Genomic DNA, 26,744 nt, shown 5'->3' with positions numbered 1-26,744 from the left:
CTAACTTACCATATACCATAATATATTTACTGTCTGCTATTCAAAAATAGATACTGTATACTATTCGGTAGTATGACCTTCCTAATTTATGCTGAGATATATAAATCTGATAAATTAGGGTGTGCTTGCATGAGTAAAAAGACAAGCAATTGTATCAGTGAGTCTCTTGAAAAATTGTGCTTTTTGCCCAACTAAACAATTCAATTTTGTAATCAACAACAAGCAATGTCATTGGCCTACAATTTAATCGAGGCTGATTCGGTTTGAAACTTTTAGGACCAAATTCCCGACTTCTCCCTTTTGCGGCGCACAATAGCAGCCACATCTTGTTTCAGAGTCGTGACGCACTGTTCCATTTGCTCAGCAAAGTCTTTCAGGAGATAAGAATGTTCATCCACAAACAGTCTGAGACCCAGCAGATCTGCTTCCTCCTACAGAATCATAAACGCAAATATTAAAATGCATAGATTATTTCAAACATATTTCCATGTCAGAGTATATACAATTTACATTTTAAATTAATGGATAAATTGATTTCACTAAGACTTCTGATTAACTCCCTGCTGATCAGGTATGAGAGCTTGAAACTAAGGCAGGTAAGAACAGTGTACTCACACTGGGTTTGTGTCTGCGCAGTCGCTGTAATTGTCCTCTGACGGAGGTCATGCTGTGGTAAAATACTTTCAATGCTTTGGCGAATTCAGCATCGCAGCTGGGCCTCAGACTGCCTCTTCTATCCTGCCGAGTGCGGTTATTCTCCACACCTGCGGCAGTGAATGAAGCCGTGTGTGTGTGTGTGTTAATGGCCCATGTGCTAATCTGTTATGTTTCTACATGTGCAGTTTTGCATGTTTCATGCTTGCACAAATAGTAGCACATATTGAGAGATGCTGGGATCAGAGTTCAGACAAGCCCATGATGTCACGGCCTGTCTCTGGATTGGTACAGCATGTGACCTAACAGAAAGTGCTCACCGTTTCTGGCTGAGTGAAGCTGGTCTCTCAGAGCACTGTTTTCTTTCCTCAGCGATGCGTTTGTGTTCCTCAGCTGTTCCAGGTCATGATGAAGGGCACGTAGAGAAGTGCTCAGATCAGACCCACTGGTTTCTTCAGCCTAAACAGACAAACTATTTAGAGTTCACTCTATAATATGCCCTTATATTTTATTGTAAACAGTTGGTTTTTATAAGGTTTACTGCTGGAACTTGCCATTTTTTCTGGTGCACGGATCTTGTCAATAATAATGCTGTCTTCTTGGGTCATCTGCACACCATCCATACAGGAGACTAATTCAGAACATCCTTCTGTAAGCAAAAACATCCTTATGCAATATTCCTGGTTTTAAGGACTTTAAGGGTGAGAATGTCAGAATTACCCTGTAAGCCCCAGAGCTCCAGCACGAGGGCAGTGCTCTGCAGGTAGTTGAGCAGTTCTTGAGAGGTTCTCAGAGAAGTAAACTGAACTCTGTGGTCTAGCAGAGGATTCACGTTGTGCCACACTGCTGGGGAGTAAAGAGGCTGAGGAGAGTCAAACACCTGGAACCTGTCAATATATATTTAGATCCTTGATTAACCTCCAGTTAACCTAAGTATTGTTATATTGCATTGAAATATTGTTACATCGATTTATTAAGGAATGGCTGTAATGCAGTCCACCGTAAGAATCTAGACTTTTTTAGACATCTTAAAAGGGAGGACGCATTATTAGATCAAGATGGTGCTTTGTGGAGAACACAGAGCTCTTTCTGTAGCTCAAGTAAGAATTTATTTCAAACATTCCAACAGGGATGCAAATCATCAGACTGACATTTAAGCACTGCAATCATGTTACAGTATCTACTTATGTGCTTGGTCATTTTGAATGGACATAATTCATGTATATAAAACAAATCCAAGCTTTTATAAACTTTATACAAAGCAGACTTACACAATACATTGTAAGATTTTTGCACAAAACTGACCCGATTTGCACGCCTCTTTTGCGCACCTCTTTGACCCAGCGCAGGCCGCAGCACTGGTCTAAAACCAGCTGAAAATCCAAACGCTTCCCAAGTAGCTCTGACGGGTCAATAAGGATGTCGTCTTCACCCAGAGGCCTGCAAGATAACCAGTGGTCACTATTCATGACATATAAGGTTAAAGTTTTAATAATCTTTATCACCTCCTCTTAAATGCAAATCTATTTTATTCACTGTACTATGCAAAAATGTTACCCACAATCCTGTGGGGCTGCATGGCACTAGCTGTGCCTGCAATATGGCTTCTTCTGTTCCTTCCGGACCCACCACCTCCACCTGCTCTTCCAGAGGGATGCGGAACGCCAGAGACTGCAGCCACAGGTGAGCGCTGCCCAGGTGCAAAGGTTCAAGAGGATCCCAGAACGGGTCTCTGTCCCGGGGAAGAGGGGCTCTGTCTGCCCCCTCACCACCAACCACTTCCTGCTGGTACACCTCTTCCATCAAAAACTTACGGTTCACGAACTTTACCTTAGACCACATCCAGACCTGAGAAGATTGGGAATATTTAGGATGAATCATAAACAGTTTTCTCCTTTATTTTTTGATAATTGTGACACACTTTACAACATAAATCCGTATGGACCATTAAGTTCAAAACCGTGCAAGATAAAATATTTAGGATATTTGTGCTGCAATAAACCTTTTTGTTTTATGTTTATTATATTAGACTTTCTATTGAAATGCTTAAAACAAGCTGTCCTACATTTTTGTTTGGTGGTTGTGAAATATGGCTATGGCCTCGTGCTTCTGTTTAATGTCTTAAATCTATTATTGCATTTCTCTGTAATTTAGTTGCAACAGTTCATGGTTTCAAAAACATCTAATCTCATCTTGATATCTTGAGAAACTAAGTCATCTGACATGATCTGAGTCATCCATTAAGACAGCCAGGACATTTTGGTTTTCCAAGAGCCTTCTAACTGGCTAGTTTGATCTGTAATGAAAGCGAGACATTTCTAAAACAAGCACGTTCGTGGCTGATCATCTTTTATGTGCATACGTACACATGAAAGAATCAGATTCCAAAACAGAGAGAATCACTTTTGTGTTTACCTGCTTGCTTTCAACAGATGTCACTCTGACGGCGATCTCCTTTTCCAGGTCATGACCCTTTGAGTCTGACATCGCCAAATTCTTTATTTCCAGTTTGAATTCGACTCCCTGAAAAACAGGAATGAAGATATTTCAGCTCGTGAACATGTCCTTGTCTAAAACTGATGATATGATCTAAATTAAGATGACTGTAGTCACCTTCTTTAATTCTTTACTCATTTGGTTGGCTTCTGTCACCATAGGCATCAGCTTTATATAGTCATAGAAGACAGCCAGGAGACTGGGATCAGTTTGGTTTGGCCCTAGTTACAAAAAGACTCTCGGATATTAAACTAAAAGGTTACATTTTCAACAGTTTTAAGCCGCCATGAAAACTAAATTAAACTTTTGTGGCTTTCAGTCCATGTCTTGTATGTGTCTATTTACATATCCTTGTACTCCTAAACGTAAAGAAAAATAAAATAACATATATACACATTTTAAGCTGCAATCTGTAACTTCTTACAATACAATAAGTGTTCAAAACTATCGTTAACTTGCCCTGAAAAATAAAATGACAATAATTATTAAATGACTGAGGAAATTTCATTTGACTTCCATCCATGTAAAGCTTAATACTGAAAGTAACCTGCAATTTTATATTTTAAACAGAGATGGCGATATAGAGGCAAAAGTTCAAGATTGCACCTTGATATCTTAAATGTCTAGCATGAGAATGTGATATTGCATATCTATATTTCATAGATATCTATTAAATTAATAAATTGTATATCGAATATTTTATATCGAATATTTTAAACAAACATTGCAAGTAGTGAATTATGATTCATGGCTTTGAGCTAAACTTAAAACTACTGTCTATTTCGAAAAAGAAAACGATTCCTCTATATTTCCCCTCTCGACTTCCTGTTTTAACAGGATATGCATTCATTTAAGCTTTAATGAGAGCTTTTAAATGAAAGCACACGCACATACGGTGGCCCTGATTATCACAGAGAGACTGAATGTGGATTCCCTCGGCTGCTGCGAGCTCAGATTGAAAATAGTCATAGTCGTAACGACTCCAGTCTTCCCCCGAACGCTCTGAAGGGAAGCCGATATACAGATAAGTGCTGTTTGAACCCAGAACCAGTCGATCCTTGAAAAGAACAAATTAAAAATAGATTAAAACTAAGTCGAAATCTTGTTCTTTTCTCCACCAAAGCCTATTTTGTTTCATATTGAAAACGTGCAGAAGGTTTTTATGATTAATGCAGAACACACCAAATGCTGGAGCTCTGTGTTCTTCGACACAGACGTCCCATTCACAATGACCTTTGACCCAGACACAGGAGTTATAGATACTCTCCTCTGGTGATTCGAGAACACAGCATGTTTCTCCTGGATGCTGAAGACAAACGGCATGATTCATTTCCTTGAGAGAACTAAACATCTGGTCAATTTTTGAGAAAGACCATACATGCCATGTTTGACTTACCCTAGACCCCTGATAGCGAGAGCTCTGGGTGAGTTTTCTGCCAGTCCGATATCCCAATCACCTACACAGGAGGACAGAAATAAAGATGTTATGCTCTATTAATATACGAGTGTGAGTCATCTGATGTCATCAGCATGAGGCGACAACACTCACCTTCCTGAATAAAGAGCTTTACGACGCCAGACAGCTGAGCGTCCTCATTGACGTTCATTATGTACGGAAACATCTGCATCATTCTGCGTTCCTAACACAAGCGAATGAAGGACACAAATGAACAATGAAGAGTCAGAATGAAATGTTTCAGAGACGTCCTATACTTTGGATGACAGGGTACGTCTTAAGTGTCCATGTGGGAGGTCTGGGCACCTGTGTTATTGTGGCATACTGCGACTCCCAGTCTTTGAGAGCCTCCTGGAGATGTTGTTCCCACAACGTCTGAATAGCTCTGATCTGTAGCTCATTGTGAGTCAGCAATCGGCGTAGCTCCTCTATAATAAAGCATTGATATAACACCTAACCTACTTGCGTTTACGGTCATATATTTTCTTTGTATCACGTACTTGTTTCATCATCTGCTTTACGACCTTCTTGACCCAATCGGCTCAGTCTCAAAAGCAGTTTTGCATTCTCTGCCTTGAGCTCCTTCACTAGTCGTTCTGTTGGACTCTCATTCACCACGGCTCTGTTTTGGATTCTCTTTGCTCTAAATTGAGATTTTTTTTTTATAATATAATGGTTATAATGGGAATTGTATTGATTCTAATGGACACTAAAATGGTGTCTTGTGATCAGAAGGTTGCCAAATGAATAAATGTGTCTACTGGTATGTGATGTATTCTATTAGTGGGATGTTATCTGGCAGATGGGAACCATTACAGGAATAGTTCACCCAAGAATAGTCCCCAATAACTAAGTAATTTTATTCCTACTATGGAAAGTCAATGGGGACCATTTTTTGGGTGAACTATTCCTTTAAATCCTATTGGGAAATTATTTTGCAATGGTTTTAATGGAAAAGCGAATGATTCATAATGGCATTTTACAGGAAACCATTAGAATTTCCATTATGGTTTCTTTTGTTTTTGTTCATGAATGTGGTTAAAAAACATTAATATGAAGCATTCTCTTAAAAAGGGATGCTTCACCATGCCATCGAAGAACCATTTTTGGCCGAATAGTTCTATAAAGAACCCTTTACATGTGAAGAACCGTTCTGTCTCCCTAAGGTTCTTTGACGTTGCAAAAGGGTTCTTAAGACCTTAAAAAAGCATTCCTGTACCTCAGTGGTAAGATCATTGTGTTAACAACGCAAGTTTGTGGGTTCGATCCCAGGGGATTGCAGATACCTATGTAAAATGCAATGTAAGTCGCTTTGGATAAAAGCGTCTGCCAAATGCCTAAATGTAAACAAGTACGAAAGAAATAATTCTTTAAAAAACCTCTGACTGAAAGGGTTTTGGGGAACCAAAAAGGGTTACAGTATTCTATGGCATTGCTGTATTCAACCTTTTGTAGCACCTTTTATCTTGAAAGTGTATGTACAGTATACAGTCCATACAGTATAAATATGAACCAAATGTTTACGTAAGAACTAACCTTTCAGCATATCTAAGTGTAGAAAGCGACTCTTCATAGCAAATGTCAGCAGGGCTTAATGTTGCAATCTGTTTATTAGGACAAGAAAGCAGTCTTCAATACAGTATACCAAAGCTCAAGCAGAACTCTGGGCGTGGGTTGTAAACCCTTACCATGACCGTTCGACTGTTACCACCGAGGGCAGACTGTAGTAGTTTGGTAAGGATGGAGTCTCTGTATGGGATGTGAACCACCTTCTTCCCAAGAGCCATGTCTGCTAGAGCACTTTGGATACATGTAGAATGTACATCACATTCATAATAGCACATCGAACACAAATTAATTTAACAAAGAATAGAAATGAAAATCAGTGATGCCTGTACATATACGAGTGGAAGTAAATAGTGTATAGATATTAAATGGGCTGACCTGATAACATTTCCGAGGGTTGTTAAACTGAGATTGATGGCTGTCCCTTCTTTTAACCTGTCGGCCTCTGACCCCGATGATCTTTGTCTCTCACTACCGGCCAAGTCCACTAGGTTAATGTTGGACTGTTTGGTGATGCACTCTTTTGAGAATATCTGCAGGTGCAGCGGACACACAACTACATAATCTGCATGAATTCACCATTAAAAATGAAGTTCAAAATACAAGAGAAGCATTTAGTGTTACTCAAGCATGGACATTACAGTCTAGTAACACCTGTTTCAGCTGGACGATGATGAGCATGTGTGACCGACTGCTGTTGGCGTTCATGTGTGTGGCGGCGGTGGTGCGTGTGCGTGTTCCTTGTTCCATCAGCTGCTCCACCTGTACCGCATTGTCGCAGGGCACCCGCCTCAACCCCTCCACGTAGAACCCCCTCTGCTGGTCCTCTCGTACCCGAAGACCACCAGCAGATCGACTGGCCTTGGACAGCAAGTCTACAACCTGAACTCATTTAAAGGGAAAGTTCACCCATCATCCGTAGTTGTCATTTCAAACCTGTATCACTTTCTTTCTTCCGCAGAACACAAAAGAAGATATTTTGAAGAAAGTTGGTAGCCAAACAACAGCGGTTCACTTCTATTGTATGGACACAAAACCAAAGCAAGTACCGCCATTGTGTAGTTACCAGCATTCTTTAAAAGATCTTCTTGTGGTCTGCAGAAGAAAGCAAGTCGTTCAGGTTTGATATAACATAAGCGTGAGTAACTTTTACTTTTCCTTAAGATAAGTAAGACTGGCGGCCAGTGTTTGTTCTATAAGCGGCACTCAATTTTATTTTAAATAAAAATATTATTGCGCTAAAATTATTTTAATGATTTAGGATATAATGACTTGATTTGATATTAAACCACGCAAAAATAAATACGTAAAGTAACCTGCGACTTTGTTTCAAACAGAGATGGCGATATAGAAACAAAAGAAAAAACAAAGATATAAAGTACACATGCTTACCAGTTCATTGTAAATTTCCAACATGCTGAAAAACACCTGGACAAAAAAAAGATTCTCATAAACACAAAGGTTTTCGGTAATAAGGTGACTAGCTTTCTATTAAGGAGTAAAAATGCATCAAAATTGAATCAAAATTTCACAAACCTGACACTGCCTGCTGTCTTGCGAGTTCCTGATAAACTGAAAGAGTCTCTCACAGAGGATGGGTATCAAACCTTTATTAGGACCATAACCCACCATGGAGTAACTCTTCCCTGAACCTGTCTGCCCATATGCCAGTAACGTGGCATTGTAGCCCTGAAGTGCATTTTCAAGGATGCCCTGCCCCAAACCATGAAACACATTCGCCTGTGAGGGATAACAAGGGATAATATCAGACAATTCTACAAAATGACAACTTCTAATAATACTAAACTGTACGTATCCTAAATAGCCTTGCCAACATTCTGCATTCAAAACTTTCCAAGCACACATTTCTTTTACAACACACTTTAACAACTATGCAATAAGGTACAAAGATGCATCCTTGTTTTGACGATATCTGTATATAACCTGATATCGGTTACCTGGTCTGCATAGCGTCCACCCGCCTCCTCAGGCACAAACAGACCATCTTTGTTCCTACTGAAGCTATTATGGGACCAGTAAGCGTAGTCAAAAGTGAATGTGCGGCTGTTCTGCTGGTTACGGGGATCCTGAATGGTGATGTTGTTGGAGGTCATTGAGATAACACAGCGACTACCTGCATCCCGTTCCCTCTACAGAACCAAGAAAAAGCATACGCAAATTCAGTCTCAAATCTGTCCCTCAGTTCCAACTAGGGAAATATTAGCCTACTAATTTAGAAGAAACTAAAATTTGATCTGGCTACTTACCTTATTAAAGGGCCTGACTCGGACTGCCACTTTCACACAGTCCTTGCTGGCCATTTCGATTCCCCTGGCCCTCATCTTCACAGAGGTACTCTCAATAGTCCCGAGCGAGAAAGTGACAGACTGAAACCTGAGCCATTCGTTCCGCTCATTTGCGATCAGGGCCCAGAGCAAGATGAATAATACAAGACCCTTACATGCCTCAAGGATCGCTTGCCGTCTCCATGCTCTTAACAGTTGGATGTAAAAACTAGGGTTAAAGTGAAAGCTCACCCAAAAATGAAAATCATGTCATCATTTGCTCACTCTCATGACATTTTATACCTGTTGTTTTGATGAACTCAAAGAATGCCATTTTTGCAGTTCTGTGACATCGACTGCCATAGTAGGAAATGGTAGTGAAAGGTGCCCCAGAACAGTTTGTTTTTCTGAATTCTTCAAAGTCTCACACTGTGTTCAACAGAAGAAAAAATATACAATATTTTCTTCCTAAAAAAGTAGATGATGTCACAGAACGGAAAATTGCTAACAATCTTACAAATATCTCTCTTTAAAAAGAATTTAAAAGAACAAAGACATGTATGTAGGTTTGAAACCATCTGAGGTCGAGTAAATGACAGAATTTTCATTTTTGAGGAAACTATCGCTTTAAGGTTTTTTGGCCTTTCTTGTCTGTGTGGTTGTGTCTGCATGATGGATAGCCTGATAGATATTACAGTGTTGGACAAGTCAACCATACTAAACGTCAACGTGTAACTTCTTTCTGATATTTCACATGCGAGAGATAGTGACTTTTCTAATGCATTCAAAATTGCCTTCAGAAAATGTAAAAATTCTCTTGGGTGATTTTAAGCATCTTTATTGGGATCTTTAGGATGACTGTTGTACTTATAAAACTATAATATTTTGGAAACCTGTAAGACATCCTTCAAATGGGCAACTGTTCCAACTCGAAAAATATACTGCAATTGTAGTCAAAGTATTTAGGACACACTGGATATCTTGTTCTTAAGAAAACCGATTGTTCAGCAAAACAATTACATAGATGAAAATGTCCATTGATTAAATGAAATGTTTCCTGAAATACATCTCAGAGTTGTAAATTATTGTTCTGTATTTGAAAGCAACAGGCATTACAAATAAGTTCACACTACTCTTTAAAATAAAAAATGATACATTTGAATGAAAATAAATGTACATTATTTGCAATGAACAAACAAGGTGTTTTTCAACTTAAGACCTCAAGACAGAGGAGATGAAGTGCTAAGCAAAACAAAAAGTCCATCTACTTAAAATGGGCAATCTTATTACACTTAACCAACTTAAGGTATTCATCTAAGAACTACATCACCCAAGTGGTACAACCATTAACCTTGTAATTGTTTGATCAGACTTTAAAATTGTTGCACAGTTCTCTCTACAAACAAAACACGTTACAAAATAATTCAAATTCAAAAATAATATCAAATTTTATTTATAACATACCTAAAAGGCTATTTACATTTGCATTAATTAGTAGAAACACATTTAAAACTAAGCCATCTCCTTTTTTGGTGCCCAAGTCCCTCAGTGCTCACTGTAAACATCATAATTTATATAAAATTATTCCTTCCAAATTAGATGTTTATTTATTTCAAACATTATCTTAATTAGAAAACAACAGGCTGCAGAGTTAAGAAACAGGGAGAGGAGGGAAAAAAATAATGCACTTTCCAAGCATTTGGAGATGAATCGCAATCAAAGTTTCTTTCTCCGCGTCACTGGTTTAGGAAAAATGGCGTCCATCATGCGTTTACGACGTAGGTTCATCTTCAACGAGGGTGTTTCCTTTTCCTCCGTTCTCTTTTCGATTCTAGCGTTTGTTTCGGCTGGACTGGCCAGGGGAGAGAGGAAACTGATCTCAACAGGTGGTGGAGGTTCTGGGGCAGCCTTGGTTCTGTCAAACAGATCAAATACTCATTAATATATAGATGACACACAAACTACAAGCAACAAATGGGAATTGTTATAGGACTACACGGTCACCTAGTTGTTCTCTTTTTTCTGGGTTTGACAGCCTCAGTTTCCACTGCGACATCTTCTACAGGGCCATTGTCCTAAAATGATGGAAGTAACAAACATCTAATCCAGCACACTACATCAATTGCTGTCGTTATTTTCAAATTAAAAAAAAATCCTGTGCCCCATTGAACCCAACAGATCAATCACTAACCTCTTTGTAATCAGAATCAATGCCATCTTCAGAGACTTGTGGATGAGGCTTGGTAGGGGGCAATAACACTTCAGTTTCATTTTCAACAGGCGTTGCTTTTCTCCTTCCTACAAAACAGTGCAGATATATTATAAAGGCATCATGAGATGATAAAAACTGAATTACCACAAACAGGAGCATCCCAACTTTGACTTGAGGTAACGAAACCCACCTCTTGTTTTTTTCTGGTCAACTGTGGAATTGACTGAATCACCAACAGTCTTTTGTTCAGACACTTTGCTAGCTCGGGTGCTTCTTGTTGGCTTGCTCGCAAGTTCCTGTATATCATCCATTCCCACTAATTTAGATTCTATAATTAGATTTCTCTTAGCACGTACGATTTCATTCACGACAGGTAAACTCTCCTCCCTGGCTTCCTCATTGAGTCGATCTGCAAGGGCATCAGCTTGGGAAATTTCAGGATTTACATCATTGTCCTTTTCAGACCCATCAATTTGATTCCAGTGTTGGCTTCTGGTAAGTCGTCTTGAAACACTTTGAAGTTGTGCATCATCAACAACGAAAGTGGCATTGTTGATTTTTTCTGATGTGCTGATCACAGCCTTCCTTCTGCTTCTTGGTGGAGTTACAATAGGTTTAGTTACAGCATCTTCTGAAGGTTCCTCTCGGAAACTCTCCAATGCAAGTCCTCTGGTAGACTTGCGTGTAACTCTACTAGGACTGCTATGTGTTTTTGACTGTACACTCTCGTCATGGACTTCTTGATGCGCTTCTTGAACCTCAACGATTGTCGAATGTGCTTTTCTGGCACTCTGTCTGGTCTGTGGTTGCAGGTCATCGGTGGCTGGATGATCTGCCGATACAGCCTCTTCTTCCACCACTGTGTTGCGGGTTCTTCGGGATCCTTTCCTGGGAGTGGCCTTCAGTGGGGTCTTTTGTGTTGGACTTGAAGGCTTTGACACTTTTGCAGCTGGCATATCTTGGTCATTGTTTTGCTGTGTTGTGTCTGCCTTTCTTGCGGTTCTTCGGGGTGTAACAAGAACTTGACTGTCTGGTAGTAGCTTGCCGCTCCTTGTAACACGTCTTGGTGTTGAAGGCAGTTCTGTCTGTTCTTCCTCTGTGACATCTTGTACAGGGAATGTTACGATTTTCCTCCCCCTACGTGACGGGCTCTTAGGCATTTCTTTAACAGTCTCCAAAACTTCAGTGCTACTTTTTGCCACTTTGGACCTTGCAGGTGACTTAGATCTTGCTGGCGACTTTGGCCTTGCTACCTCTTTGATTGTGGAAAGCTTGTCAGCTTCTTCGTCCAAGGAAAGTGTACCGTCTACATGGTTTGACTGATTTTCTTTTGCAAGAGTTGAAACCTCTGTTATCAATTCAGTCACTTCCTTTTCTGGGGTCAAAACATTCTCCGGTAGAGATAACTCCAATACTTGGAATTTTAGAGAAGTGTGCGCTTCTTCCTGCATTTCAACAGGACCACAATCCAGTCTGACACCATTAGAAAGTCCCTTACCATCTTGAAGAAAAGATTCAGATTCTGGCATGGATGCAGATTCCACTATCGGTTCATCAACTGGTCTGTCTAGTTGCTCCACAGGTTCAGTAACAGAAATAACAACAGGTTCAACGTGTAGTACAAAGTCATTCACTTGATTTACATTGTTGTCTGAAACGTCAACAGTTGGCTCCATAATGAACACCTCGGAGTTAAACTGATCATTCTTTGCTTGTTCTTGCTCATGTGAAGGTAGCAAAACATTATTTGAGTCCAACTCTGAAGTAATAGGCAGCTCCTCTACATCTGGATCCAGCATTAGTGAGAAGTTGTCACAGCCTTCTTGAAGCATGCCGTCTGGAGCACTACTAAGTGTCTCTAAAGTTCCTCCATCTATAAGGGGTGTTTGCTGTTCCTCAGCCAACTGCTCCAAAGGTACCAGAAGAGTGGTGGATGGCTTTAACTCAGCATAAGACACAGCAGCTTCCTCATCTAGATCTGCAGGGGCGAGCCCAACCATTAGCACTTCACCATCTACCTCAGGTATGTCGCTATCAAAAACCTGCAGAAAGATACAAAGCAAAATAGAACAGGACACAGAGTTATATCTCACTGGAAAAACATTTCTGTCCTTTTTAGGTTTTGATTGGCTATGACAAGTGAAATTATGGATGTATTTACTTTCAGTTGTTCATCAGGCATGACCAGGGAGAACACAGCATCGGCTTGTTCCTGGAGGTACTGCTCATGTGTTGGAAGTTCCTCAAAGTAAAGAGCGGGACCAGACTGATGGTTACTCCTCCCATTACCTTTCACTTCTTCTATAATCTCAACCTCACTACCAGAGTCCTCCCCATTGTCATGTCCAGACTGCTCTTCATCTTCCAGCTCATCCTCAGATTCAGCACTTGTGAGCTCGTCGCTGTCATTCAAGCTCACTACAGCTACAAACATTTTTTAGAAGTCAGATTTGTTATATGGTACTCTGTTGTTTAGTCTAAAGAGAACGATGAAATAGACTTACATCTGGACTCTGAGGTTGTAGGTTCTGATGAGGTAACAGATGTCTGTGCTTTCAATTCTGCAGCATTGTCAGAAATGTGTTCAACTTCCTTAATGTCACAAACTGGCTCACTATGTAATGTGCACAAAAAACACAAGTCATAAAACTGTAAGAAAACAGTATTTTTTTCCAATAAATGAGAAAAATTATTGACATAGTACCTTTGGACTGATGCTTCTAGACTTTCTCTAATACTTGACCGGGTCAAGGGTGGGGACAGATCTGGACCAAATAAGTGCTCTTCCACAAAGGCATCCAAATCTAAAGCATCAAATTAATAAATTATTACATACTGCATCATAACATGTATTAAAATTCTCATTTCAGCTACTAAAAATAGTTTTTCCATTAAAAAGCACTATGACAAGAATAAAGGCCAAGAATAATAATAAAAAGTCAAGGGTTCTTGAAAGGTTCGCACCTGATGTCTCCATAGATTCCACAGATTCAGCAGTTATGTGAGCATTAACGCCAGCATCAGCCACAGGTTCATGACTTATGAACTCATTCACTGGAAGTTCAGAAACAGAGGTCTCAAAAAGTGGTTCTTGTGACACTAGTTCTGACTCCTCGATAGCTGGTTCTTCACCGGTGTTAGGAGCAGTACCTTCCTCCAAAACAATAGAGGATTCTTCTGCTTCTGTTGGTTCCTCGACTTCAGGGTACACTGAAATCACAGGCAGAAGCTGAGGTGTAAGATGGAAAGATGGAACCTCCAACTCAGCTTCCATAACTTCATGTTGCTTGTGAATGTGAGTCTCTGAAGTTCCCTGCCACTGCTTTTCAGTCACGTCCTTCACGAGATCATTCTCAACCTCAGCATGCACTTTATGCTCGAGACTATTTTCCTGAGCTTCCTGTGTGTTCAACAGGCCCCATCCACGGTGCAAGTCTTCTCGAGTCATGTTTATGTCATCTGTATCCAACTCTTTCGCTAGCTCTGCGACAGAGGACAACTCTGCTCTTGTATGGTCTTCGTCTAAAGTTTTAGGAAGTTTTACAGTGACTTCTCGATCTATGCCGTCATCCGCTTGACGTTTTGCTTCTAGAAGATCCTCAGGTGAAGGAGCATCGTGAAACTCAAGAGTGGTATCAGACTGATTGGAGACTAAACTTGCTTCTTGCCCAAGACTAGGCCGTCGTAAAAGAGCAGGCAGCACATTTTTGCTCTCCTCTGTAGGAACCCCTTTTAAAGAGGACTCACTCTCAAATTCGACATCACAATGTTCGCCATCTTCCTGTGAGGGGGTGTATGTCCTTAGATCTTTATTTTCCTCTTCTGCATCTGAAAATTCACTCCAGACAAGGTTTGCTCTGGGAGATGGGGAAGACTTCTTAGGCGTTTTGATCTCTCTATTAATGGTGATCTGTAAACAAGCCAAAGACAAAATCAATATTTTCATAATGTCTAAAAAAACTTTTATTTCAACCTACACAATCAAACAAAATGATTACATTTATCAGATAACAGGAAGATATACACGTGCCCGTATTAGTGGTGGTTTTAATGTGCCATTAAGAACAACAAATATTGCTTTTAGAGAAACACATGACATGAAATTGACTCTCAGAGGAACTAAAATAATTAAAACATTTAACAGGAAAATATGGATTCTCCAAAAATCAGAAAATATGGCTATTGACACATCAAAATTGTTATTTATAGTGATTTATGGATATGGGATGGTAGTCTGTGATTTTGTTTTAATATTCTTGGTTTATTTCCTTTTTGCTCATAAACGAATTTGGTGTATTAGTTTTTTGTTTTACATTTTCTTTCTGTCCTTTACATCAATCTGCCAAAAGGGACTACGGATGAAAATTAGCCAGTGTTGGCAAAATCTGGTGCATTTTACATATTGTATGTGTTATTAATGTGCATTGTCCCGGATTAAATAAATAAAATCAAACACATGTAAAGGCCCATCCGTGCCAGCACATTCAGACCTACCCCGTTGTTCCAGTGGACGGAGCCCTTGGTAGCAACTGGAGATTCAGATTCTTCTATAAAAGTAATGCGGCTTTCTTTGCCCCGAAGAGGGGGAGTGACGGATCGGCCTGGGGAGGCAGAGGGAGTGGCCACAGGTGTGGGCCGTAAACTACTCCTCAGAATAGACTGTGGGGTGAAGGCTGAGAAAACCGGGCCTGACGCCAATGCTCGAGCTCTCTAAATAAACACCAAAGGATATTTTAATGGAAATGGGTGATGACAAAGCAGGGCAAAGAACCAAGCTTTGGTCGAGCTTTATGTCTGTGAGTATTAAAAAAAAACACGAAGTGCCTCACCTTAACCACTTGTGGAGTTTGCAACAGATTGAGCTCAGGAGCTTTGCTGATGCTCTTTGGTCCAGCCCATGAGGCTATGGACCTTGAAGGAGTGCTCGGCACATTTGAACTCTGTGGAGAATTCTGGGAAGATGGCTGCACAACCAAATCCAAAAGCCTGTTGACAAAGCATCGTTTTTTTGCTCGAGTTGCGTTTGAGAAGTACATTTATCAGTAATATAACACTAATATATAACCAGTCTTCAGTGTTATACCTGGACATCCTCTTGGTTAGCATGTTTATTGGTGTTCCCACAAACGGCTGCGGTAGATTTGGTGAGGGTGGATGCAGGCTTGGCAGTAGCATCTCGGACTTTCTGGGACTATACCGGAAATACAACAATAAAGCACAATTTACTACAAGTTATGGGCAGTATCTAAAATTTACAATGATGTTAAGGACAAGACCTTTTGAAAGGGGATGACTCTGGAGTTGAATTCTTGCCAAGCCAAACTTCTTCAATTTTGGAAAGGACGTTGTTGATAAAGGCTGCTCGGGTCATTACATTTTCAGATGCTGATCGTTTAGCTACGGTTGACAGAGGCTGTGGTCTTTTAACTATGCGTGGGAAAAGCATTCAATAAGTCAAGTTCAAGACAATGTTCAAACCCAGATCTTCAAAAGCCCACGTGCACAGGAATATGAAAATGATATTACAGCATATGAAAATGATAGTTACCTTCTCTAAGTATGGTAGCAGGGTGTTGGTACGGTTTTGCTCGCTCAATGGCTAGTTTCCGCTGAACCCGAGGAAGAACTTTCCCATATTGATTCAGAATTGAGTTTCTTGTGTTTGACCGTTCTTTCATCTTAGGATCCCAATCAGTCTAAATCAAAGCAAACATACGGTGTGAATAATTCATGTTTCCCCTTAAAAATTTGAATACGCCGTAGACTATAATATGAATTCAAACATACTGCCATGTTAATTTTAAGGGTTTGGTTGAGTTGAAGGGCAGGAACATAATTGGCCTGCTGGAGGTAGTGGACCATAAGCAGCTCCCGATTCTGGAAACCCCCGGAGCTTTGAAGGAATCGTTCCAAACACTCCTGCAAAAGTACATTTAAGAAGAAAATGATTAAAAGATGTCAAGGTTGCAAACGAATTAATACAATATGTACCTTTGTTTAAACCCCACCTGCTCTGCGGGTCCAAGGGGCAGTTTCAGCAGCTCTTTCATCAGACCCAGCTGCTGACAAGTCTCAAAGAGAAACCTCATTAACTCCTCCATGTTCAACTTATTACAGTGTTGCCTTAGCAACGCCCAAGCCTCCACAATACACCTGTCCGTCAAAAACCACATCAAAGTAAGAGACAAACGAACACACGGAAAACAATTAACTAATAAATTAAAATCCCATATATTTCTACCTGTTATAGAGCAGAACAGAGAGGGAGAGTTTTGCTTGGTTGGTAGATGACAGGGGCGGCTTCATCACGTGCAGGTAACGTAGAGCGATGTTGTGCTTCTGCTGGCACATTAAAGCCTGCAGGACGCGCTCGTGTTGCCAGCTCCAGAGCGAGTGACTGGTGGTTGGGTGCAACAGCAGCTCCAGGGAGCTCTGGTGGAGGAAAAATTGCCCATTACGCATTTCATATTATTAATATTGCTTCAACAAACATACTAGGGTTGGGCGATGTCTACCAAATTTGCATCGAATTTCACAACGAGGAAGGTGCTGTCAAACACCCTTTACTACACCACCTCCTTGATTTGTTTAAATAACTTGACCACGGACATATTGTTCACTTAACTAAATTGAAGTAAATGTGCTATTAAATTCATTAAAAATTTTACTTATTGATAAAAACTATTACTTTATTAAAATAGTTCTATGTAGACCAAAAAACTAAGGAAAAAAAGAAGATACGGAATTATTAACATAATTGTAAAGAATACCATGTTTTTTCAGAAGTATCTTCTGTAGGTTTCTTAATACAGTTTATAAGGGAATACGTGGGAACATATATTATTAATGTATACAAAGAACGGGAAACGCAGAATCCAGACAAGTTTAAAAAGAAAAATTTGGGAAAAAATAAAACTGATTTCATAGGGTCCCACGTCACTGATGTTTACCACGGCCATCGCCGACGTGGAGCATTACTACAATTCACAGTTTTCTTTCACTTTCTACACCCGTCTGGCACGCACACAAGTTTGCGCAGCTTTCAAATCATACTCGACAGCAGGAAAGTGCGAATGGACGTGCTCGACATATGTGCAGAATATCATACTGTGGACTTGGTTGTCGACATTTGTCTCGGGAATGTACTGTACGGGATGGCGGAAGGTTGTCAGCAATCGGCAATGGACGATGTCATCGTCTATCAGCCCATCCCTTCAACATACATCACATATTATCTATATCTAAATATGAGTTTGTAATAATTATGAACAAAGCTAATTTATAACCGATTTATAAAGTTGATCTTCTGAAATATCTGACTATAAACAACGCAGCAGAAAAATCACATGGACAAAGAAAATAAAGCAACTTGGCAGTACCTCATGATCATGATGATCCAGCAACCACAGGCCTTGTACCAGTTTTACTAAACCAATGGGAATAGCAAATGCTGTGGGAAAAGACTCCACTGACACCCCACTTTTATTGGGAAATGAGTACATCACATCCAGTAGCAAATAAATAACCTAAGAGACTGAGTCAAGGAATAATCTTAACATGACTGATGGCAGTACTATTCACAGCAAATTTTATATAAAACAAGTACTTTTATGCAATAGGTTAAGACGCCCAAAAGGATGCAATTGCATATTTGGCAGACTCCTCAACATTTTCCAGGAGATAAATATCAAGCAAGGCCTGTAAAAAGAAACAAAGACATAACTCAGTATAGCCGAGGCAATATCCTTTCTTTAATACACATCTTAAAGTCTTTACTTACATGAAGTGATGGAGGAGGATAGTGTCCTGTTCCACCCTCATCCCTTTTCCAGAGTTCAATTAGACGCGGACCACACTGACTCACCAGTCCGTCAATCATGAGACAGTCTGCACACCACTTATCCCTATTGCAAAGAAACCATGTATTATTTTAGTCCTTAGTCACCTGTTCTTGTTACGAAGACATGTTGAAAGCCAGACTCAAACCTGCCACACCCACAAATTTGAAGTATGTGCCAACTACTATACCACACCTCCAACATGTACTGTATATGGAAGACAGACACTCAAATTGACATGTATGCCTAGCTCAGTGGTCAGACTTACTTGGCCAGTCTCCGCAGCTCTTCCCTTTGCCCTACGTAGTAGTGTTTTATGACAGAATGACTGTAAAAGGGTCTTGATATTTGCAACAAATCATCATCTGGCAAAAAGCATACACAAGTTTATTATATGCAGGAGATAAATCACAGGCTGAGTTAAACTTAGAACATGATCATACCAGCGCCCTCTGGAAGGAGACCGGTACGGCAGAACCACAGAACCACCTGAGCATACTGGGAAATCAAACTAGACACCATGCATTTGTTCATGAGTCCCACCAACCCTGACAAAAAAAAAACACAGACGTTATTTCTTAAACTATCGAAATAACTACACAAAAACAGATCCGTGTACACTGTGCAAAATCAAGACACCTTTCTGTGTGAGTTCCTGAGCCTCATTAAGCAAACAGTGGAAGATGGTACTGAGGTTTGCCAGCAAGCGTTGACTGTGCTGTAACAGCTGAAGTGTCTGTGGATCTGTGAAGTTTGTGGAGCTATCAAAGAGTGGATTACCTGGGTAAAGAAAAGGTGTAGGATAAAAACACTGTTAAATTCACAAAGAGGCATAATAAATAGAAGTCAGATTATGGTGGATAACTTGCATATTTCATCCAGCTCCTCTTTGGTGTGTACAACCTTGTTCCAGGCCCATTCCAGAATATAGCGCAGATTGACTGCTGACCCTGGTTGCTCTGTGTGCACAAATGTGTCAAATGCATTAGGATAGGTTTTTTGATGACTTAAAACACTGCTATATTCAACCCATTTTGAAAATTTTGATCATCCCTACCCTCGGTAGTCCATTGTTTAATACAGCCAGTGATGAATCCCAGTGAGCTGGTCTCCACAGCAGTGCACAAGATAGCATCAAGCTGCTCTTCCTGTGAAATGAATACAGAAACCATGAGAAATGCTGTTGAAGCAGGTCTACAGTTATCTGATTACTTCTCTTCACCGATTCTATGCATGATGATGTTGAGTGAAGAATGTGTGACCTGTGAGAGGCTGGAGGGCTGAACATCAACCAGACGAGAAGACAGAAGGCCAGACATGAGGCAGCGCGAATATCCATTAGTGATGCTGTCACTCAAACTTGGTGTCACCTTCTTCAAGTAGCTCAGGGTCTGAGATAAAGTAACACTTGAATGTACAAGCCTCACAAAAACTTGGCACACAACATCAGACAAGGGGCCAAAAGCTTACCTCTTTCTGATGGCCAGAGCAAGTAAAGTGCACAATTCCAGCATTAAGCAAACAACTTCCGTCTAGAAAAGAAATAAAGACAAGCTTCATTATACACAATCAGTGTTTACAATAAAACAAATATTAATTCAATAAATTATCACTTTTTAAAAAATTAACAAATGTCTTGCCAAAGTTGTAGGTGGTGGGATTAAAGAACTGTTCGGATGGAGGGCAGGTGTAGGGCAGACCCCTACTTAGACTCCGTTCATGAACCAGAATGTCTATCAGAGGACAGGAAGCGGTCATCTCCACCACAGAGTCAAGAGACCACACGGCCATATAAGGACAGTTCCTCAAAGACTCCCCCGCCCTGAGCAAGAAACATAAAAATCAGAGCATAAAAATCATACATGCACAGACATAGGATTTATGCATGTTTATTTCTGGTTTGAAGCATGTGTTCAAATGCAAACCACACTATACACACTTACCTCAGTGAATCTGGCATTTGAGCGTGGTACCATCTGTTTATATCAAAAACTCCAATGAAAGTGGATGGCTGCCCTTGTCCGTAAGACTTAACTTGCCAGCTAAAAATTGATACGCTTGTATCAGGAGATGCCACTGAGGAAAAAAACAACAGCTTGTAGAGAACGTGACATCCACACTCACATTACATGTACATTAAAAGACACAAACAAACCTTCATTCACACTGTCTTCACGATCAGGATGGTGACGAAACTTCTCAATGGTCTTGCAGCCGATCAGACGAGTGTTAGACGCCTGTGCCCTAAGTGGAAACGCTATGCCATTCAGGTCCTGACTATAACGCTCCTCACAATACTCCAAACCCTGAGTGTCAGATTTGACAAAATAAGTAATTTTCAGTCGCAACATCACATGATTAGCACACTTTTTAAAATAGACAGACAGAACTGTAACAGTCTTTATTTTACCTCGTAGATAATTTTCCCTGAAGCCAAGCACTTTCTCTCGCCAAAGGCCATCTGTAACAAATGGAGGCTCACCACGTCCCCCTCACTGTAACAATAATTTCAAAGCACAAACTGTATTGTGTACACTCAAAATCAAAATAATTGTCATTCTACTTCAGTGTTAACGTGGCCCTGCAATGTTTCATGTATTCTGACATATAATTTTAAACATGTTGTCTAATCGTGAAACCGTTTGTGTTTTGTTGGCAATGTGTGTGCACATGCTTTAGTTACACCTCCCCCCCCAAACGTAGCATGTTTTTGGAAATAATTGTACAGCTGTATCTGTATTTTATAAATGGGATCAAACTAAAGACTCTATAGATATTTGAAGGGTGCGATACTATTCTGTGAGACCTCAAGATTAATATGAGATATGCGGAAGCTCAGTCCGTTATGGTCGCTTTAAACTTACTGATCCTGTGCCGACTGCACAGCCCACAAATAGCAGCAGTTCCGTGGGTCATTCTCTGGTTCCTGGAAGGTAAACGTATAGACGGGAACTCTGCCGCCCTCTAGCAGAGAGTGATATCTAGAGAACAAAATAGGAAAGGATTAGAAAATAAACTGCTTGATATGAATTAGATTGCATAATTTAAATAATAAAAGGAGTAATAAAGTATTTAAAATCACTTAAAACCTCACTCACTCTTTTTTGAGGGTCTTCATGTTCCAGAGCTGCAGGAACCCATCAGAGAAGCCTACAGCTAGCTGGTTGGTACGCTGGATATACTGCAAGGCTGTCGCCCCTGTACCTGTGGGGCTGTTAATCTGAAGACACAGGTGTCTGCCCTGTTGAACAGCACTCTCCCTGAACCTTGGAATCTCAGATGGAGATTTGTTGATCACTTCTAGATCTGTGTCAAAACACAAAATAATGGGTTAGGATTTTCTTGGACGATTCCAGATTCACAAAAACCAAAAAGGAGACAAGTCTGTCATCTCACCTGAGGCTTCCAGTTCACTCTGACTACAGGAGAGGTCATCCAGACAGAGGTCAACCAACAGAACATGACCGATGTCTGTTACCACAGCAGCCACTCCAAAGAACCAACGCAGACTCTGATGGAGATGCTGTGTGCTAGCACTGGCCCCTCCATAGCTAACCAGAGGCTCAATGGCTGTGATCTGCAACGACGGGTGAAAAATCTGTTTAAGCACTTTAGTGACATGCAACAAGTTCTTAAAAACATTTAATTACTTTAAATAATGCAACTCCCTGTATTTAAATACAATCCGTGGAACTCGCCTATGACACTTAATAAACTTGTTCACACTTACCCTTCCTGGTATGACCACAGCCTTGACAACCCGGGAGATGCCAAGATCATACAGGCACAACATACTGCCTTCAGCTTCCTCTAGACCCACGAGCAGCCCTGTTCGCTTCAGCCAACAGAAGTCCCGCACGGCCAACACTGTGGGCGGGTGCTCTGACACCCCGTTGAAGCGATAAGCGGAGAAACGTTCACCAGTAACTGCATGGACCACCTCCAACTGGGGCCCGCAAGCGAGCCAGGCCAGTCCACTCTTCCCTGGTCACAATAATTGAGGGAGGTGTAAAAAGGGCATCTAACAACAACCTAAAAACGCTGTTTGTCATACTAACTCGAACAACATGAGTTGTGTTCAAACATGCAGCTAAATGTCATTAAGACACATCATCAGCACTCACCAACAGTAAATTTTCCAAGTAGTACAGAGTCCAGCGTAACTTCATCCTCGCCAAGAGCATCTACCGTCACTTCTGGGAAGCGCAGCAAGCTGCTGGTGACTTGAGCTGCTAGGTCACGCATGCTTACTGAAGAGAGAAACATGCTCCAAATCAATCCACCTTATGGATAAACAACTACGTTATATTTTATTGGAGAAATCCAAACAAAGGGAACATGCTGCATGCAACTAATGATGAATATTGTGGAAAAAGATTTTGGACAAAAGACCTTTAACAGAACAGCTGTCAGCCCATTTACACGGCATGATGGACAGTTGCTGAACACACTTGTCCCGTCGCTAAACATGAAAATACAAACTCTATTTACTCTCTACCATCATCGGCCTCATCCACAATGGAGACTATAGGCTGTGCTCGGCCTGAACAATGAAAATCTCTTACTAGACACTGTTCATCACATTGCACACATTCACATTGCATCTGGAAACTGTACATTGTAAGAAACAATCCGAAAAACATCTGCACAAGCATTTAAACAATTATATGTTGTTTTTACACTGTATACACAAGTGATTTAAAAAAATATATTACTTCATTCTAATCTTTTTCGACCTTAATGTACAGTTCATCTCTTTCGTCTATGTTTGCACTATGTGTACACTATCTGCTGCACTAAGCTTCTGTCGCCAAGTCAAATTCCATACCTGCGTCTGTCTCTGAACAACATTTATTTGTTAGTCTAGGCAACAAGCAACCCAGAAAAAAATATTACAAAAACTGTTATTGATTTGAAGAACAAAATCCAAAACTTTTAGAAGATATAAGTGAACCTTTAAGGCCGGTTTCACAAACAAGGCTGAAGCCTAGTCGCAGACTAAAATGCATGCTTGCGGCGTGTTAATGGAAAATAACTTGCACTGACAAGTATCAGTCCCAATCCCAAAGCTTTCTCTAAAGACCACGCAGCAACATTTTTCTACGGCATGTTTATAAAAGCTGCTTATAAATGCCCCAATTTGGCTAAATCTTTGGCTTAATCTAAGCACTGTCTGGGAAACTGCCCCATAATGTTATAAAGCTTCTTACAAATGACTTTGCTAATATATCAAATTACTCGAAGACCTGCATTTGATCACTCTTGTATATACATCTCCGCATCTATATACGGTCAACGCAGCTTTGATGTTTAGACTTATAAAACGGGTGGTTAAGTGTGATAACACCATCTTAAAATACATTCATAATCTCACTCATAAATTTAGCGGAAAGTCAAAACAACACGATAAACAACTGCCTTAAGTAGAAAAAGATATTGCCTACTAGATTGATTTACAAGATATTATTGACAATTACATTTTCACACATTTTTTAAAACAGCAATTATCCGCCCATTTGTTAAACTAATAACAAACTATAACAAATTATACAATACTTTTGCATATTTATTTACGCAATGTGTTTACATCAACAGAACTGAAGATTGCTTCAGAACACCAGCTAGTGGAAATCTCCACTAGTTGTGATTCCTCATACAATTTTCCGGTAGAATATGTGTTTTTAAGGTATAAATATTGATTGTTTGTCACGAATTCATGCAGCAAGTGATTGAATGACACCAGCCTGCCAAAAACAACCGGTCACTAACACGTGCAGCCTATAGGATCAACCATGTGCCCGCGCACCAAACGTCCCACCCATGCGCGAGATTCACGTGGGAAAACAGCAAGTTGGCAGACGTTTGGACACGGCCTAATTTAGAGAAAAAAACACTTCACAATAGTTTGCATGGTCTTAAAAGGGAAGATTATTATTTGAAACGCTTGCAAGTTGCAAGACAACTGACCGATTCTTTTACATTCAGTACGGTTCATATTATAGCAAACACACTAACGTTAGCAGTTCTCCAAACTGTTACAACACATTTGCAAACAGCAAAAACTAGACGAAGGCCCTGTACGCTATTGTGGTTATAGTCACTTAAATAGTTTAAATACAACACAGCAACTGCTTATTCAGCATTTGCCTAACTAACGTTAAGGTTTCTGTTTCTAGCAGCACCGCTAATTTAACTGCCAAATAATACCGCTAATGTCAACAAAAACAAGAGCTTTATACGTGATCTTTAAATCCACAACCCCGATTTATTGTGCTATTAAAACACGTTTAATGTAGCATAACTCATGTTTTGCGTGAGTTTGTCCCACGCAGGTTCATACCATGAGATTAGCCTAGCCACACAAGCTAACGGTCACAGCACGAGACTGACCCCAAAAAGGCGAGAAAGCCACTTGGGTGAGTGATAAAACGACTTTGGAAGTACAGGGATATTTACAGGTGACTCAAGTATTGCATTACGACATTCTTATATGACTTATTATTTAAAAATATTACCAGGCAACAGGCTTTACCTGGGCAACGATGACGGCCCTCAAGAAAACAGGATCGAACGTAAACGTTACTTCAAATGCGACTCGCGTGGCAACTGTTTCCCGGTCATAATCCGGGTTCGATTCTCACAGATAATCTCTTTTGGCCGGTTTGCTAAACCTCTGGGCAAAATCGACGAGGCAACTTTGATTTCTAGTCAGTTAAACGTCTTAACTGCCGACAACTGCTACTCAAACGCAGGCGCCATTTCCACAGCGCTGCAGAAGAACTACTGCGCATTCATCAGCTCCTGCCAAATCTCGCGCCACGCACAGTATCGCGAGATTTAGTTGGTGCCTTAATCGGTCTTTAATATCCTGCGTTTGATCAAAGGCTTCGTCTTTGTCATTTAAGTCGCTTATTAAAAGATATGGTTTGTCTGTTGAATCGTAATTATTATACCATATCTGAGCAAATAATTTTTTCTTATGTAATTACGTTTATCTTTCTTTATTATGAGGTCTAAGGCCAAAGTAATATTCACTTTACATTCGCAAATGAGGTTTATTCACACTTTCTATTTAGAGTATTATACACACTTTCACTATTCTATTTCATTAAAATAATAAATTAAACATATATTTTTTATTTATAGGGATTTCTAGTTACAGTAGAAAAAGAGCATGGTGACCATTTTAAATGACTGCACATATAATCTTTATTCTGACATTTGTTTCACTCTTAAAATGAGGATTTTTATTATTTAGGCGAGATCATATTCTTAAAATGGTTTACTAGAATAATTAAGATAATAGCAGATTTCTAGTTAACAACTACATCCTTGACCACTAGCTGTCAGTCTTATCTGCACTAAGACATCTGCAAAAACAGCACTCAGTACGGTTAACAAATATTGCAACCGTCACAGCAAAGAACAGCTATTAACAATAACGATGCTTTCACATATGTTTATTGCTATTTCAGCATAATAGTTTTTAATCAATTATAACACGAATGAGCCTGATGCCATTGAGGCCTATTTGTTTTAATGTAATTCATCCACTTATTTTATACATTTTACAATAAAATGAAAATTGTCATTTAATTTTATTCACTAACATTGTAACAGTAAATGGTTAAAACGAGATTGTATCATTCCATCATGTTTCTCTCTCTCTCTCTCTCCCACACAGACGCTCTCCTTTTTAGTCTCTTTCTCTCTCTTACATGTTCCCCGTGCTCTTATAGTGCCCACCTCATGCTAAGAATGAGCTTTGGGTCATGCAATTCCCCTTCCCCCCAGACATCCTCGTTCTTCCCCATCACTGCATTGTCAAACTGAATAAATATGAAATCTTTTACTCCTGTGAAGGTTGCATTAGTACCAGTTGCTGTGTTAATGTTCAGCTTGACAATGGAGGAACAAGTGTTTATATGTTTTAAATGTACAAAAACATTCAGACCCAGTGAGTCAGAGAGCCCCCAGATAAGCTGTCAGCATTTGTTAATGAGTTCTGGTGAGACGCTTGAGTTGGTTGGGTATAGAACCATGAATAAGGAAGGTTGAAAATAAAGAGGGACGAAGAGGTAGCAGAGGAAGAGGTGGGCTGGAAGAAGCTTTGAGATAAAGAACAGGCCAGCAGAGATTCACTGTGACTCAGAAAAGGGGGCGGTGAGAGTGGGTGTCAATCACTGAATAATGATTCTGTTCAATCGGCACCTGCACGCGATGAGCAAATTATGTAT

General features: G+C 40.1%; 2 protein-coding genes across 2 annotated transcripts; both read right to left on the bottom strand.

The window, feature by feature from the left end:
- Positions 1-272: 272 nt before the first annotated feature.
- On the bottom strand, positions 273-8,514 carry kif28 (kinesin family member 28; the record flags this gene model as incomplete). Its single annotated transcript, XM_079459367.1, has 23 exons — positions 273-431; positions 616-764; positions 975-1,113; positions 1,209-1,285; positions 1,375-1,541; positions 1,960-2,094; positions 2,216-2,502; positions 3,070-3,177; positions 3,268-3,371; positions 4,045-4,207; positions 4,333-4,456; positions 4,547-4,607; positions 4,700-4,790; positions 4,913-5,034; positions 5,107-5,249; positions 6,143-6,210; positions 6,295-6,406; positions 6,551-6,705; positions 6,827-7,054; positions 7,565-7,600; positions 7,709-7,912; positions 8,131-8,322; positions 8,440-8,514. 23 exons carry the CDS (start codon positions 8,512-8,514, stop codon positions 273-275), a joined length of 3,099 nt encoding a protein of 1,032 aa, XP_079315493.1.
- Positions 8,515-9,276: 762 nt separating this feature from the next.
- Positions 9,277-25,303, bottom strand: ahctf1 (AT hook containing transcription factor 1). Its single transcript, XM_079458792.1, has 36 exons — positions 25,040-25,303; positions 22,632-22,757; positions 22,238-22,491; positions 21,904-22,084; positions 21,606-21,813; positions 21,372-21,488; positions 20,918-21,002; positions 20,663-20,813; positions 20,451-20,583; positions 20,148-20,329; positions 19,978-20,039; positions 19,770-19,898; positions 19,565-19,655; positions 19,377-19,466; positions 19,147-19,287; positions 18,951-19,055; positions 18,776-18,872; positions 18,450-18,573; positions 18,311-18,367; positions 18,049-18,195; positions 16,911-17,101; positions 16,678-16,822; positions 16,457-16,588; positions 16,218-16,365; positions 15,946-16,096; positions 15,753-15,860; positions 15,499-15,655; positions 15,164-15,379; positions 13,634-14,579; positions 13,374-13,473; positions 13,174-13,283; positions 12,831-13,093; positions 10,860-12,711; positions 10,649-10,755; positions 10,462-10,532; positions 9,277-10,372 (listed from the first exon to the last, which is right to left on the bottom strand). The coding sequence occupies exons 2-36, from the start codon at positions 22,750-22,752 to the stop codon at positions 10,174-10,176; spliced, it is 7,371 nt and encodes a 2,456-aa protein (XP_079314918.1). The 5' UTR covers positions 22,753-22,757; positions 25,040-25,303; the 3' UTR covers positions 9,277-10,173.
- Between the last annotated feature and the right edge of the window lie 1,441 nt (positions 25,304-26,744).

This window comes from Barbatula barbatula (genome assembly GCF_947034865.1).
Source record: "Barbatula barbatula genome assembly, chromosome: 6".
Lineage (NCBI taxonomy): Eukaryota > Metazoa > Chordata > Actinopteri > Cypriniformes > Nemacheilidae > Barbatula > Barbatula barbatula.
The sequence above is the reverse complement of the archived record's forward strand: the minus strand, read 5'-3'. Positions and strand labels throughout refer to the sequence as shown.